At 43.4% G+C, this 17,912-nt stretch overlaps 1 protein-coding gene across 1 annotated transcript in view; it reads right to left on the bottom strand.

Annotated features, from left to right (window-relative positions):
* Positions 1-17,912, bottom strand: part of insrb (insulin receptor b) — a 196,143-nt gene that overhangs the window by 155,669 nt on the left and 22,562 nt on the right. Inside the window, 2 exon segments of the mRNA XM_080735499.1 lie at positions 722-755; positions 757-1,271. Of these exon segments, the coding sequence (XP_080591625.1) occupies positions 722-755; positions 757-1,271 (549 nt within the window).

Raw genomic sequence — 17,912 nt, 5'->3', positions numbered from 1 at the left:
ACATTACAATGTATACAACGTTATGCACGCGGTATGATTTCTTGTTCTCTTTCACCAGACACACTTAAACACGCATACATAGACAAACACTTACTTCTCACACTTAACCCATTTAGGCCTAGAATTATTGAATGCTTTTAGCTATAGAAAAATAGCAGATATACAAGCTCAGAGCTTGTAGATCTGCTATTTTTGAAAAAGTTCGTTGAAAGTGTGTGCAAATCTTTGAATATATGTATTTTAAAGCGAACGTTTGTAACTCAAATTTTGCTTCTGGGTGGTCCCTGGAACTAGATATTTTGAGATGCGGGTCCGTGGCCAAATAAATATCAGTTTGGGGGTCCTTCACATGAAAAGGTTTGAGAACCACTGATATAGTAGTCTCTGACATAGTAGTCAAGAACAGACTAACTGAGCTCCAGTTAAGTGAAAAGGACATTTTCTTTGACGATGGCTGGCCAGATTGCTGACATAGAAACATAGGTTTTTCAAAAAACCTTAGAAGGATTCAAAAGACACTTATAGAATCGGGTCAAAATTCAAATTTTCACGACTTTTTTCAAAAATAGCAGATCTACAAGCTCGCAGCGCGGCACTCGGTGCCGCGCTGTGAGCTTGTATATCTGCTATTTTTCAATAGTTAAAGCATAAAATAATGATACACAATGAAGTGTACCCGTTCTAAATGGGTTTAAACACGCATACATAGACAAACACTTACTTCTCTGGCAGTGGTTCTGCGTCCAGCAGCGCCACGCGGAAGTGCCCGTTGATGGTGTTCTGCTGGCACGTGGTCTGCCCCTGGGCGGTGCCGGGGCACACGTCGCCGCACTCCCGCTCGTTCTTGTTGGCCACGATGTAGTTGTCCTCCACCGTGTCCGAGATCTTGGACCAGTCCAGCGTGGCGAGGTAGCAGAGGTCGGGGTTCTTCTCGATGCGCACGGCGCCGCGCGTGATGTTCATGAGGCTGTAGAGGCCCAGCTCCTTCAGCTGCAGCATCTCGAACAGCACCAGCGCGTAGTTGAAGAAGAGGCTGTTGCCGCGGATCACCGTCAGGTTGGGGAAGAGCTCCGTGAGGCTCTCCAGGCCGTAGACGCGGAACAGCAGCAGGTAGTCGGTGACCACGCGCAGCTTGGGGTAGGAGAGGCCGCGGAAGTCCTCGGGCTTGGTCTTGAACATGAGCAGGATCTTCAGGTGGCCCTCGATGACGGTGCAGTTCTCCAGCGACTGGAGGTTGGTCACGTTGTTCCGGATGTCCTTGCTCGGGCAGACTGGTGGTTAAGGAAAAGAGGGGAAGAAGAACACAAACAATTTACAATTCACGATTTAGGCATTTAGCAGGCGCTCTTAATCCAGAGCGATTTACAATAATTATACTTAATGTATACATTATATACTCACTGTCTATACTGTAACCACTGTATATGCATATACACGTTTCATCAGTGACCTTCTGATCACCAGACGGCCCTCTCTACCCACTGAGCTACCACCCCTTAAAAGGAACATCTCCAACATCATCACCACCAACAACCATGTATACCTTTAAGTAGGATTTATCGTCTGAGCACAATTCGACAAGCAGAACAGATCGCTGTGTGTAAAGTAACATGGTGTTAGCATGAATGGGGCCTTGCCGTCGCAGCAGGCAAACAGAGTCACTTTGCTACTGTACTAAAACAACCGGATATTGACATCAATGAGGTCCTTCTCTTTTTCCCATCTCAGCCATGAAACCACTGGTGATTTGCATTAAGTAGAGCAGATCCATTCACAAATGCAGCCTCCCTCTCTAGTCCCCTTGACAATCTGACTTGCCGCGAGCTAGCACTTTCTCTGTCTCTCTCTTTCCCCCTCTCTCTCTCTCCCTCTCTCTCTCCCTCTCTCTTCATAGGCTTCAATGGCATTTTCCCCAGAGAGTAAATTATTGTACGGCACCGTCTCATCTGAATGAAAGAGACAGGAAATGGTTGAAATAAAAGCCTGCGAGCAAACTGTTTCTCTCTCTCTGCTCATTCATAATCGGAGCTGCACGCTTGCACACATGACACATGACCCCCCCCCCCCCCCTCTCCCCACACACACACCCACACCAGAAGCAGAGAATTCATTAGAGGACGGCTACTTTACAGTAAGGGATGTGCAGGGAACAGGCACGCTGCTACTACTGATAACAATACGATCAGGGGTGTCGCACCAAATTCTGGGCCCTGGGAACAAGGATTCACTGCGGGATTCACACAAGGATTCATAGGGGCTCATTTAGAATGGGAACGCACTATTACGCATTATTTTGTGCTTTAACTATTGAAAAATAGCGCAGGGGTTGACACTAAGGTCTCAGAGGCACTTGCCCGTCGGGCAAGTACAGGTCATGTTCTACCTGCCCAAAGGTCATGCCCACTTGCCCTAAAAGTAAATCCTCCATTATAAAATGATAGGTAAGACTTTAATTGCAGCTCAATTTAACACTTATTTCTTTACTTTCTGGGGCTGTGCGATAAACAATGTCATACCTCAATACCTCAAAATCCAAATACCTACATATCTATGATTGAATATGTCTATGGTTTCACACTTGTTACATTCCACAGACCAGAAACAAGCGCACTGGCCACATTCAGGAGTTTAGACAGATATCTGGTGTTGTGTTTATAAACGGTTGCGTCCCCTCTCAAATGAGCACTTGCCCGGTCAGGCAACCTGAAAGCAAACTTCACTTGCCCGAAGGTTTTATTCACCTGCCGGGGCCAGGTGGGCAAGCCTTAGTGGCAATGCCTGTAGCAGATATACAAGCTTGTAGATCTACTATTTTTGAAAAATCTTGAACATTTTGTGCAAGTCTGCAAATATTTCAAATCCTTCTAAGGTTTTTTGAAAAACCTATGTTTCAATGTCAGCGGTGCTCAAACTTTTTCATGTGAAGGACCCCCAAAATGATATGTATTTGGCCACAGGCGCCCATCTCAAAATATTTAGTTCCAGGGACCCCCCAGAAGCAAAATTTGAGTTACAAATGTTCACTTAAAAAATACATATATTCAAAGATTTGCACATACGACTTTTCAAAAATAGCAGATCTAGTGCCGCGCTGCAAGCTTGTATATCTGCTATTTTTCAATAGCCAAAGTATAAAATAATTAAAGCCCCACCACCTTGGGCCCTAGTTACCCCCCCCCCCCCCCCCCCCCCCTTGTGACGCCCCTGGCAGCAGGGCACTAATAACAATACGATACACTTCTCCCGCTCTATGGGGTATCAAGGGCTGGGTGAAAGGGACAGTGCTCCCGTACACTGCACAAGTCAATACGTCAGCCATCATCACCGGAGAGCCAAGCAGAGATCCAGAGATTCATTATCCAGCTCTGTCATTTATCCTGTTGTCAACTCAACGAACGAACGGGATCGCTTTTCATCGAATCCAATACGGGGAGTGAGAATATGTAGCGGCTATGATTAGCGCTTCTACTTTCAGAGGGAAATAACTTAAGATGCTGTAAGGCAGCGTTTGTCAAACTTTCAAATTTCACAGCCTCCCCTTAACTCTGACAGTGTACAAATGGAACCAAATGGACGCGCCAGGGTTTATTCGGTTCCATTTGTACACTGTCAGAGTTGCAGACTTGTACGGGTCAATTTAGACCCCCATAAAGGAACCCACAGAGTCCTTGGAATCCACTTTGAGAACCACTGCTGTAAGGGATTTCTCTTTTGTTCAAATAAAGTGTTAAATCGCTGTATATTTCGATAGTAATTAATGCTATAGTATAGAGTGTTTGTCCACTAAGGGGGCTTCCCATCCATTTAGTAAACAGAAAATAAAATGCAAGGTTGGGATACCAATTTTATCCAAATAGGAGAAAGAACTCCTACAGGATAAACAAGTGAAATTGGAAGTGACAAATGTGACAAATAAATAAGCAGACAAAATTGGTACTGGATGACTAAACAAAATTGAAGCTGACAGGTGATAAACGTATCTTCTGCTTCCAATCAATGACACACAGACAAATACACACAATTCAAACAAGTAGTATCTATTCTATGTACACCCTTTACAAATAACTGAAAACAAAAGTTTGTGACTTTCCATAAATCAGTTGACGACCCACATCATCCTGTAGGCGTTAGCTACCCATTAACTTATCGTTGTGTTAATGGTTAACAAGCCAAACATGTCAACAAGCCTATCCAGGTACAAATGCTGGCCAACGGCACATCGATGAGAGCGGTCTTCTTTGAGTGGCTGAGAAGATATTCGAATTATTCGACCTCAAAGTTTTTAAATAGTCGAATATTCAACAGGACTGGCCAAACTGTCAAATATTAAGTAAGCAAGAGGCGAACATTGTGAAAATAGCCGATCTACATGCTCACAACACCTCGCAAGTTCAAATATGTTTATTTGGGGGTTCACAGCCTAAAAAGGTTTGAGAACCCCTGGTATAGAGCATTAACAAATTCATCCACCAGGGGCATTGACAACTCATTCTTAGGACTTCCTATCCAAGCTTTATAAACTATATATTTTTTAAAGAGAGAGAGAGAAAAATAGCGAATATTCAACTTCGGTGAACAACGTTGAATAGTGACTTTGATATTCAAATATTCTAATATTTGGTGAATGCCCTACTGAGAGCCAGTGATGTTTGTGGTGGCTAGGATGGCCAAATAACCCCACGTTGTTTACCAACAGGATAAGACCGCTGTTGGTAATCTATTCAAAAGGTCTTATTCTATGCACCCTGTAGACAATATGCCTTCCAGTGTGTTCCAAGATTTCTAGCGGAAGTCTGCGTTTAACGGACGTTACGTCATGCGGTGCGGGTCTGTTTACATTCCCCAGCGAAAAAACTAAAATAGATTGTATATTGTTTATTGCGAGCGCAACCGACGGAGCAGGAGACGTAGACCAGAGTTAATTTCGTGCAGGGAATACGTTTGCAGGAACACCGCACCGTGAAAAAAATACAGCTTCCGGTGAAATTCCTACGGCGGAAGTTGAACGCTTTCTGCCTTCTATTGTCACCAGGCTTTTCTCTTCGCAGATGAGTAAGCCTGGCTACGCGAGGCTATATTCTATGTCATTCAGACTGTGTGCAACCAATGTTATACTGTGTACAATGGTTTCACAGCAGGTGCCAGTGAGAAGCAATGATGGAGCGTTACAGTAACATTACTCACATTTTAAAGCCATTTGGGCCTGAACGCAAAGCTGTGTCACTTTGGATTTGAACCACTTTAACCATTATTTTATACTTTGGCTATTGAAAAATAGCAGATCTACAAGCTCGCAGCACGGCACCGAGTGCCGCGCTGCGAGCTTGTAGATCTGCTATTTTTTACAAATTTGTGAACATTTTGTGCAAGTCTTTGCATATCTTTGACCCGATTCTATAAATGTCTTCTAAATCCTTCTTCTAAAACAGCAGTTCCACACTTTTTCACGTCAAGGACCCCCAAAATTGTATTTGGACGCAAGACCCACATTTCAAAGTATGTTGTTCCGGGGACCACCCAGAAGCAAATATTTGAGTTACTGATGTTCGCTTTTAAAAAGATATATTCAAAGAGAAAACACACTTCTGGAGCTCAAGCTCATGAGTACAGATATTGAGTTTTCTTTTAGGGCTTGTCCCCAGTAAACCTGGCAGCGTAAAGCATATAGCCCTGGCTTAACTAAACCCAAGCCTACATTAGGAAATGTCCTTATACAATAATTGTATATTGACAGAGGCTTGTAGGACACTCCGACTGTTACGTCAAGAGTGAAGAAACAACGCGCTTCACCTGCGTAGGTAGACGTGTTGATATAAGATTGGTCTCATTTGACACGGTGACACAATTTCCAACGATGGAAGCAAATAGAACAAGGGAGATATTAAATCCTGGCTATTGATTGTACTCATCGGTGCTTGGTGCGAGGCCAAGTACGATCCTCGCTGTTCGTTTGTTCAAGCTTTACAATGGACAGCGCACAGCCCTACGGGCTATCCAAACAGTGTGTGTGTGTGTGTGTGTGCGTGCGTGCGTGCGTGCGTGCGTGTGTGCGTGTACACATAACCTCTGTGTGTCTGTGTCAAGGTGGATTTTAGACTGCTATTGGAAGACAATAGTGAGGTCTAGAGAGCCTTGGCTGCATCACATCCCCATAGACATAATTGGACAAACATCATAAAAAAGGCAACAGCTCTCCGTAGCAACAAGTAAGCAGACTAAAGCACCGTCAAGCACACAGTAAACTTCTCACTAGCAAACTCATTAAAAGGGCTCAAAGCAGAATAAGGAAAAGCAAAAAACTAAGCCAATTCAGGCCATTCAAGCTCCAATATCTTTTGTTTCATTCTGCAAGAAAACAAATGCATACATTTTATTCCCTGAACATTGGACAGTTCAGCCAAAAAAAATGTAATATTAAGTGGCTGATATATCATATCGTCATTCGTCACTGTCGGGCAGAAACCTCACATCTCCAAGTTTCAAATGTGTATGTGAAATTGCAGATCTACAAGCAGATCTATAAGCACACAGCGCCTCGCGGCGCGAGGCGTTGTGTGCTGTGCTTGTAGATCTGCTATTTTCACCATTTTAAATCGTTTTTTTTAAATGAACGAACGGTTTTGGACATACAAGGTTTCCCCCGAGAACAACGCAACATTTATCTTAGTAAGCTTAGTTCTGTAAGCCACTCTGTCCTCAAACCCATTATGTACCCTCATCCCCTTCGCTCCGTCACCCTCTGCCCCAAAACGACCAGTCAGTGTGCTGCAAAGTGTAGACAAAATCCACCTCTTAACAGAACCACCCCGTAAATCGTGACTCGACGACATCCCAGTACAACGACAGTCTCGCCACTCCGGGAGAGATATTGGTTCATTGTACACACGTAATACTACAAAGACTAAAACTTTACGACTTCATAACAATAACATGTGCGTTTTGTCTATCGCATTGAAATGAGCCAGACGGACGAGTTTAGAGTGGATTTACGACACGTTGGGACTGCATACTGGTGGGTGGTCATGGCGGAGCACGGCTAAAAGGAGCGCCTCTCCTCTACGACTCTCGCTGATGGGTCTCTGAGGAGATGACATCAGGCGTCTTGGGTTCAACATTCACAACAGCACATGGCTGGGTAAGGTCAACCCCGGGAACCCAACACTGACCATGTTAGGGCGGTTGTCGCTGTTAAATCGTTTAGGCCGGGTGGGTACACGTTATTACGTGTTATTATTTCATTATTTGCTTATTTGCAGATATACAAGCTAAGATCTGCTATTTTTTTTTTTTTTTTATCTTGAAAATTTGAATTTTGACCCGATTCTATAAGTGTCTTCTAAATCCTTCTAAGCTTTTTTGAAAAAAATAAAAATAAAAATGTTTCTATGTCAGTGGTGCTCAAACCTTTTCATGTCAAAGACTCCTAAATTTACACGTATTTGGCCACGGACCCCCATCTCAAAATATTTCGTTCCAAGGACCCCCCCCAGAAGCAAATATTTGAGTTACAAATGTTCGCTTTTTAAAAAGGTATATATTAAAAAAATCATGACTTTTAAAAAATAGCTGATCTGCTATTTAAACAATTCTGGGCCTAAATGGCTTAAATCCAGTCACGTTAGTTGTGAAGCTCAAGCGCACGTCGCTTGCCAACAAAAATAATTCCTTCTGTATGAGTCAAAACATTGAAATGCAGTTAAGGAAGCTATAAACCTAAATTCCTAAAGTGGTGCCTCATAAAGGGGTTAAGTGAACTGTTCTGGGGTCAGCGTTCCCTCTTCAGGTGCTGACCTCCTCCTCGGCTAAAGAGAGAAACTGAAATATGACGAAAGATCAGGGGGCAACCTGGACCCCCGGGTCACGCCGGAATGAGACCTAGGCTGTTGTCGGGACCTCCAGAAGTCACCGCTAAATATGCGTACACACACACACACACAGACACACACTAGGGGTGGGCAATATGGTGATAAATATCGTTGAGATGATACAATGTCTCCACAAACGATATTCCTTTTCAGAGATATAGTATGTATTGTGATACAATGAGGGAGCCTGTTGAATTGTTAATAGAGAGATTCATTGCAGAATGCATTTAAACCTGCATTTTGGTCGAAATCAGTAGTTTTCAAACTTTAAAATGTCAAGGTCTCCCCATAACTCTGACAGTGTACAAATGAAACCAAATGGACCCTTACGGAAACATTTGGTTTCATTTGCATACTGTCAGAGTTACATACGGTCCTTTAAGGGTCCATTTAGACCTCCCAAAAGCAACCCAGAGAGTCCCTGGACCCCACTTTGAGGACCACTGGTCTAAATGGTCTGTTACTCCTTTTTCTTTTAGTTTTTGTTACCTTGTGGTTGTACTGTTAAGTAACTTAAAAAATAACCATAAAAACAAACGTGAAAAAGAATCGTGATAAGATTGTGTATCGTGATACAGCTTGGGAAAAATATTGGAATGTTGTATTTTTCCATATCGCCCACCCCTAACGCACACACACACCACCCTCTCTCAGGTCCTGGTGGTGGCATATCGCTTGGCGGCGGTGGGACCTTTGGGGCTGCGTTGTTCTCACACATAGTCTGCAGAGTATATTTCCTCTTGGCCTCAAGAGCCAATCAATTATCTCCGACAGGACAGTACCGAGGATGGGAGGGAGGAAGAGGAAAGGGAAGGGAAGTGACCAATCCCTGACTTCTTGACGCTCTTGAATGATGAGTTTCTGACCCCACAAGGAGGCCTCATTATACTTCAATCAGTCCCCTTGTTTATGAATGACGCAGAACATGCAGTACCTCCTCCCTCATACACTGTATGCACATGAGCAGGTGCGTCACACCAAATTCTGGGCCCCCTGGGTACAAGGATTCACTGCGGGCCCCCCATGAATGTTAACTATTGAGAAATAGCAGATATACAAGCTCGCAGCGCGGCACTCGCTTGTATATCTGCTATTTTTGAAAAATCGTGAAAATGTGTGCAAGAAACCTACGTTTCCATGTCAGTGGTGCTCAAACTTTTTCATGTCAAGGACAAGATGATATGTATTTGGCCACAGAACACCATCTCAAAATATTTAGTTCCAGGGACCCCCCAGAAGCAAAATTTACAAACGTTAAAAAATACATATATTCAAAGATTTTCACACATTTCCACGACTTTTCAAAATAGCAGATCTACAAGCTCGCAGCGCGCACTGTGAGCTTGTGTATCTGCTATTTCTCAACAGCTAAAGTTACGAGGGCCCCTCCACCTTGGGCCCTAGTAACTCAGTCCCACTCCCCCCCGCGCGCTTGTGACGCCCCTGCACATGGGACACACATGCTCCCAACACGGATTCATATTCACACAGCAACAGATTTGCATGCATACGCACGCACGCACGCACGCACGCACGCACGCACGCACGCACACACACACACACACACACACACACACACACACACACACACACACACACACACACACACACACACACACACACACACACACACACACACACACACACACACACACACACACACACACACACACACACACAAATGCGAGCCGTCCTTGAACGTCATCACTAGACACTGCAGGGATGGAAGAGTAACGCGTCTTTGTCCCTTTTTTTTTCGCTTCTCAAATTTGACAAAAAAACAAAACCACTGAATGCAGTAAATCAAGTGGGCTTCTGTTTCTCTCTCTCTCTCTCTCTCTCTCTCTCTCTCTCTCTCTCTCTCTCTCTCTCTCTCTCTCACACACAAACAGGCCATTCAGCTCAGCACAAGCCGCTCTGCAGCCAGCCTTGCCGCGCCAGCCAAAACCAACTTGTAAAAAGACAATGAATCCAATTTCAGCTGTTATTCAGCTCATCAGATAAAAGCTACATCAACAAGGCTGCACAAAAATACGTCGTCTCCTACTCCCCTCCTGGGTATCCTGTAAACATGCAAAATGGCTCCAAGTGTACTCTATATTGGTCAGATCAGGATATAAAAAGAATAATCACACACACACACACACACACACACACACACACACACACACACACACACACACACACACACACACACACACACACACACACACACACACACACACACACACACACACACACACACACACACACACACACACACACACACACACACACACACACGTATAAATACAATAAAAAACGTGAGCCTCCGAATAAGCCAATAAATAATTGAGCTTCGGGGCCAGCCCTACCAACGATGCAATCAAATCAAAGAGGAAACTATACGATACATTGATGGTGTCAACAATAATCAATTCAGCAATGCGTTGCAATTCAGTTCAATTCAATGCAGCAACTTGACATTGATAATCGAAGCCTAAATATAATTATATATCATTATAATGCTGTATATATAATATTATTATGTCATATAATTCTAAATAAAATATGTTCAGTGTATCTGACTGCTTATACTGACTGGAATTTGCCATGTTGTGCAGTAATATAGAGAAGTGTGATGCATCACAATTAGGGGTCGACCGATATGGGATTTTCATGTTCGATTTCGATATCAATAAGTCATGATCAAAGAGGCCGATAACCGATATTATGAACCGATATGCATTTGAAGTAAAAAAAAAAAATTTGATACATTTTTCCCATCCTAAATGTCTAGAGGCTCAAATCTAGTCGCCACAAACTAGAATAGCGTTAAAAACGTATTCCGCAGCAGGAAATCTGTGAAAATAAGTAACCAAGATGCAAAAAATAAAAAAATAATAAAGAATATATATATCGACATTTTTTTCAACTTTTTTTCCCGATATCGATATTTTGCGATATTAATAAATGTTATGAATATCGACTTCGATTATCGCCCCGTTTCGATAATCGGTCGATCCCTAATCACAATGCATCGTAGAATCGAGTGGAATTGTTACCTGGTAAATCATTATTGAATTGAATCGTGAGGGTAGTGCCAATGCACACCTCTATGATACATCATCGACTATAAAGTTGTCCCTCCACATATTTTTGGGTTAAAATAGTACAGGGTTCCCACACATTCATTCCATACCAATTAATTTCCAAGACTTTTCCAGAATATTTAACCCGATTTCCAGGACTATATAACAATAATTCAGCTCAATAACGAGTCGATTACTCCTATGCGCAATGCCCAAAGACAGGTAGTATATGCCAGTGGTTCTCAACCATTTCAGGCCGTGACCCCTGAAAATAATCATATTTGAACTGGGGACCCGGCACCCTGACGAGCACTAAGAGAATTTTGTACAACACGGTTTTATTGTGAAAATATCAGATCGTGAGCATGTAGATCTGCTATTTTCACAATTACTGCCTCTAATATTTGACAATTGGCCAATGTTTAATTTGTCATTTCAGAGGTATTAACAAAATAATAACCAAATAAAATAAACCAAAAGACAATAAATGGCTGTTTTTTCCAGGACCTTCCAGGAAAACTTTTCCAGTACTGGAAAAATATTTTTCTAATTTCAAAATATTTCCAGGAATTTCATGACCGTGGGAATCCTTTCTCTCACACACACACTTTAAAATGGAACAGACAGCTCCCCATCCCACCTGTCTCATCATGTGGTCACTTAAAGCAGGCCTAAAGGCAACCAGCTCGCTGACAGCTTGTAGCACAAACTGGACCCCTATTGTGCAACACGATAGACAACATAACATCTACTTACGCAACACTAAAAAGGGACCAGGGGCCAGGGGCAAACCCCCCCTACACCACAGGTATGTAACTCTGACAGTATACAAATGAAACCAAATGGACCCGTACTGTCAGAGTTAAGGGGAGACCTTGAGATTGTAAAGTTTGAGAAATACTGATTTAGACCAAAATGCAAGTTTAAATGGATTCTGCAATGAATCTCAGTATTAACAATTCAACAGTTTTTTATAAGGCTCCCTCATTGTATCACGATATATACGCTATCTCTGCAATGAATCTCAGTATTAACAATTCAACAGTTTTTTATAAGGCTCCCTCATTGTATCACGATATATACGCTATCTCTGAAAAGGCGTATCGTGGAGACATTGTATCGTCTCAACGATATTTATCACCATATCACCCACCCCTAAGCAAGGGCCTTACCGGTGATGAAATGCATTATAGTAACTGGTGAGACTCTAGTACAGGGTTCCCCAATTCGTTTTCCCCAAGGGCCGAATTATGTCTAGGGTACCAAGCCGAGGGCCACAACATTGCAGGGGGCGACGGTGGCGCTCCCGCTACTCCAGCGACAGTTCAGATATCGTCGTTGTCGGGTGAAAATCTTGTATGTCCAAAACCGTTCGTTTTGCATTTATCATTTTAAAAATGATTTAAACAAGTGAAAACAGCCGATCTACATTGTGTGCTTGTAGATCTGCTGTTTTCACTACTTTTGTGCGACAGCCTTGTATGATGACGCAGGGCTTTACTTTGCGGAAGAACGTACACATTTGGAGATAGGTTTCCACCCGACAACGATGATATACTAGTGTTGTTGCTGCTCTTATACCACCATTATTACTGGGGTTGGTGGGGGCCAGACAGTAGCCGCCTATTGGGGAACCCTGCTCTAGTATCTCTCCTTTCACGGTGAGATAACAGGGAAAACACACGTTTACGGTACGGCGAGCCATGACAGAGGAGCGTGCGTCACTGACACTTCAACACACTGGAAGTCTAGTCTAGTGCTGCTGCTGGGAGCTTTCTCCACAAAATGGAATCTTGTTTTGGGTTGACAGGAAGGAGTGAGGTAGGGAAAGGGGGAGGTGAGGGTCCATGGGGGGGCAGAGAGGAGGGGGGGAGAGGGAGGGAAGGAGAGGGAGAAAGGGCTGGATGAGGGGAGGAAGGGGGTGGGGAAAGAATGCTATGCAGAGGGGGGGGGGGGGGGGGGGGTTGGTCCAGAGGCCCACTGTATCTTTAAAAACAATAAGCCCTCCTCCCCCCTCCCCCCAGGTTTAGGAGCAGGGAGAAGAGACGGTGAGGCAGAAGAGGAGGAGAGGCGTGCTGGTTTTTGCCAACGGGTCTGAGGCCCTAAGCTAGATGCAGAATAGATATTCTGCTTTTGTAACTTGAGCCCAACCAGCCAGCCAGCCAGCCAGCCGGGATGACGTAAGGGGGCCTCCAGGACGGTTGGTGATCACATGCATGAATGGAAGGCCCACTGTTACATGACAGGCCACATACACACAACTACTTCACACAGGGAGGGAGGGGGGGCAAGGTTAGCTACCAGGCCAGATAACACACTTTAACAAGGAGAGGTGTGGAGGCTGAGAGGTTTAGGGAGGGAGGGAGGAGGGAGCTGGCACACTTATAGCAGTCCTAACAGACTGAACCAGAGGTCTACAACGTCTTTTCAGTCCTTAGCTGAGCCTATAGGGCTGTCACCAATATGACGTTTTACATGACGATTAATTGTCACTCAAATAATTGCGATTAACGATTTAATTGTGTACATTTTCGTTTGGCTTTTAGGCTTTGAAGTTGCTCCTGGCAGATATGACACATTTACCTAAATATACAAAGAAATTACTGAAATTTTTGACAACTTTGAAATTAAAAAAAGAACATTGATAGTGGAAATAGCCGATCTACAAGCTCACAACGGACCACCTAACACCACCTTTACCCGAGGACGAAATTCTGAGCCGACTCGATACACCTTTCTGCTGCTGAAGCAACCAAGCCTAAATAAGCCAGAGACATTTTCCCGTGGCAAATTTTAACTAAATACCATATGATATTCTCAATCTCAACTCTCAATTCCTATACCAATCGAGTCCAAAGCAAAATAGTAATAGCGCTGCTGTGCTTTGTTTTGACGAGAGAAGTGAAACATCGCTAAGTCTACTGCGGTTGCCAAACTCTGTGAGTGAAACAAGCGACCAGCTCTATGAAAACAATCCCAACAGTTTCACCACTCGAGCTCTATTACATTAGCTATTTTCTAGAAGAATGTTGAAAGCAAGGCCAAATAAGCAACTACACTTCAGAAACAAGCTCAAACAAAGGCAACCTGCGACTAGAGACTTTACAGGAAAACAAGACCAAAGTCGCTTATAATGAGCAAACCTGGCAACACTCCAGCTTAGGCTCATGTGCACTTTGTCCAGCTACAGATGTCTCGCCCAAATGCAGTCTTCCGTTGCCCGACTTTTAAATGCCAAGTTTGCCACTAAATGCCACAGACTGACAGTTTGCCAGGAGCTGGAAAGAGTTTCTTGAAGTCTCGTTAGTGGAGGAAAAGTCGCCATCATTTTGGGTGAATTCATGCGTTGTCATGTAAACCCACCAACCCTACGGACAATACGAGCTAATACGAGGTGTAAACGCGATACATGTTTTGCTAACGACGCCAAAACGTCAACAGGACCGAACCCGTATAAAAACACCCTAAACCGGGGGTCTTCAACAGGGGGTCCGGGACGCCTAGGGGGTCATCAGAGTTACTACAGGGGGTCCTCCAAATCGTTCAATCCTTTTCATATTAACAACTTGAACCCTAGTTCACGCTGCGAGGCGTTGTGAGCTTGTAGATCGGCTATTTTTGGCAAAGCGGAGTGAAAGGTCAAGTTAAAGTAGTGACGGTTCAAGTGGTTAAATGTATGATAACACAAATTGACATGAATCCAAAATACACTGATGATTGTGCTGTCAAACAATGAAACGACATGGAATCTATGAAAAGGTTGTGGGGGTCCCTGCTTCATCTCTCTCTCTCAACTAAGGGGTCCTTGGCCTGAAAACGTTGAAGACCCCTGCCCTAAACCTATATGGTCGTGTCCAAACAGACATGACAGAAAGCAGAACAAAGAAACAATCAATTCAGGAAGTTAATTGGCTCTAAAACACGTCCTTTGTTATAAAACTCATCATAATTATTCAATATCTAAAAATTGAGAAATGGGAAATTGACGAGTGAACTGTAATTTTAGATTTCCAATGATGACCGGTGCCAACTTCAATCTGGGTTAATGAGTCTCATCATGTCTGGAACAGGAGACTGAGACTAGGGATGGGACGATACACGATATTATCGTTTATCGTGATAAATAACATTCACGATAATCGTATCGTGGAGATTGAATTTATCGTAAAATCGTCCTCCTTCATGCACTGGCATCAATTCACCTTTTATTTGCCGAGCTGCATATCCGGTACCACTTAAACCCTCTATAATTGGTAAAAGGAACTTATAATATACTTCATATACGTACAGATACAGTCTTCGCTATCAAACGTATTTGCCAAAAAAAAGCCGATCTACGCGTTGCGACGCGTTGTGAGCTTGTAGACCTGCTATTTTTTGGCAAATGTTCCGCCCAACGATAATGGATTTAGATCATCGCGATAATATCGTAAATCGCGATTTCTTTGGTCACAATAATCGTGATATGAAATGTTCATATCGTCCCATCCCATCCCTCACTGAGACCATAAGGGATAAAGGGCACGTTGGGTGGGTGTGGGGAATGGGCAGTGACCGTGCCAGCCTCATCCCCACCCCACCCACAGAGGACCACCAATATGCAGACAGCTTGGTGCTCTCACTGGCCGTCCAGAGAACTCTTAACTCTCAAATACCTGGAACGCGCCCGAGTCGCGTTAGATTTTAACCACTTTAACCATTATTTTATGCTTTAACTTTTGAAAAATAGCAGATATACAAGCTCACAGCGCGGCACTCTGCGAGCTTGTAGATCTGCTATTTTTGAAAAATCGTGAAAATGTGTGCAAGTCTTTGAATATCTTTGACCCGACTTCTAAATCCTTCTTCTAAACCATGTTGTTCTCAAACTTTTTCATGTCAAGGAACCCCAAAATTACATGTATTTGGCCACGGACCCCCATCTCAAAATATGTTGTTCCAGGGACCCCCCAGAGGCAAATATTTGAGTTACAAATGTTCGCTTTTAAATTGATATATTCAAAGACTTGCAAAGAAAAATCATGAAAATAGCAGATCTACAAGCTCGCAGCGCGGCACTCGGTGCCGCGCTGTGAGCTTGTATATCTGCTATTTTTCAACAGTTAAAGCGGTCAATAATCCTAGGCCTAGATTAGAGTTTATTTCTATTTGTCATTGTAACAATACAGTACAGGTACACAGGCACAGTTTCATTTGTCAACGATCAACTCATTTTCAAAGAACAGTACACATACAAGTACATTCACAGTACAACGAAAATTTATTTGTGCATTTAAGGGAGCACGCTGCTGCCATACAGTACATACAGTACCACGGCGCTGCTCCGTCATGCCTAAATGGGTTAATTACAATAACAACCCAATCAGTCGCTAATGAGGCCGTGGAGGAGGAGGCTGGGAGGGAGAGAGAGAGAGAGAGGGCCGTGTAGGGGAGGAGGAGGGCCAGAGAATGGACCAAAACAAGTGTGGAATGTTAACTGTGTACTGTACGGAAACGTGGATCTCTATAGGAGAAATGTGGGCCAAAAGCAACCCACCGCCCGCCTTTCATGTCTGTTTGACACTTAATTTGGCAGCAGGAATGAGAAGATGGGAATCTTGGGGGGGCTGAAGGAGGTGGCATGATGATGGCAGGGTGGGTGAGATTAACAAACGTAGCCGAGAAGAAAGGATTAGGGATGGGACGATAAGCGATGTTATCGTTTACCGTGAAAAAAACACTCATGATAATCGTATCGTGGAGATTTCATTTATCGTCGTGATATCGTCCTCCGTCATGCACTGGGGAACAATTCACCTTTTATTTTCCGAGCTGCATATCCGGTACCACTTAAACCCTCTATAATTGGTAAAAGGTACTTATAATATATGTACTCGATACAGTCTTTTTTTCACTCCCTGTCAAATATCTTTGCCAAAAAATAGCCGATCTACAAGCTCACAACGCGTCACAACGTGACGCGTTGTGAGCTTGTAGATCTGCTATTTTTTGGCTAATGTTCCGCCCCAGGATTATATGGATTTTGATTATCGTGATAATATCGTAAATCGCGATTTCTTTTGTCACAATAATCGTGATATGAAATGTTCATATCGTCCCATCCCTAGGTGGGAGATTAACAAACGTAGCCAAGAAGAAAGGAGCAGAGCTCACGAGGCCCATACCCCATAGCTACAAATAATAGTAATAATACTATTGTTATTATATTCTTGCATGCACGCAGATGGAGCCTTTTGGGAGCAAAATACAGAAGAAAGCCAATGACTGAGGTTACATGCGCGCAGGCAAGCACACACACACACACACACACACACACACACACACACACACACACACACACACACACACACACACACACACACACACACACACACACACACACACACACACACACACACACACACACACACACACACACACACACACAAATCCTCAGTATTAAATGTATTAATTTGTATTTTGACCTGACCCAAGCTACTAGATCAGTGGTTCTCAACCTGTGGGTCGGGGTCCAAATAATTTTGGGGGGTCCCCAGATGATTAGCTTAATGTAAAAAAAAATGTCTGCACATTTATAAAGTGGCAATTTAAGGACTTTCAAGACATGTTTTAATACCAAACTGTCAAATATGAAGTAAGCAAGAGGCGAACATTGTGAAAATAGCTGATCTACATTCTCACAACGCCTCGCAGTGAGATTTATCTGTGGAACCGAGTCACATACGTAAACGTAATACCTACAATTCCAAGTGCTTGTCAGGGTGAGGGCGGGTCCCCAGTTAAAATATGATTATTTTGGGGGTCGTGGCCTGAAAAGGTTGAGAACCACTGTACTAGATGATGATCCCTAACACTTGCCATAACCAGTTATTAAACAACTGAATGACAGTGAGAATACAGTTACTGAACACAGAATGACAGTGAGAATGCAGTTACTGAACACAGAATGACAGTGAGAACACAGCGAAGTGTTCTC

This window comes from Nannobrachium achirus (assembly GCF_963921795.1).
Source record: "Nannobrachium achirus genome assembly, chromosome: 1".
Taxonomy (NCBI): Eukaryota; Metazoa; Chordata; class Actinopteri; order Myctophiformes; family Myctophidae; genus Nannobrachium; species Nannobrachium achirus.
The sequence above is the reverse complement of the archived record's forward strand: the minus strand, read 5'-3'. Positions and strand labels throughout refer to the sequence as shown.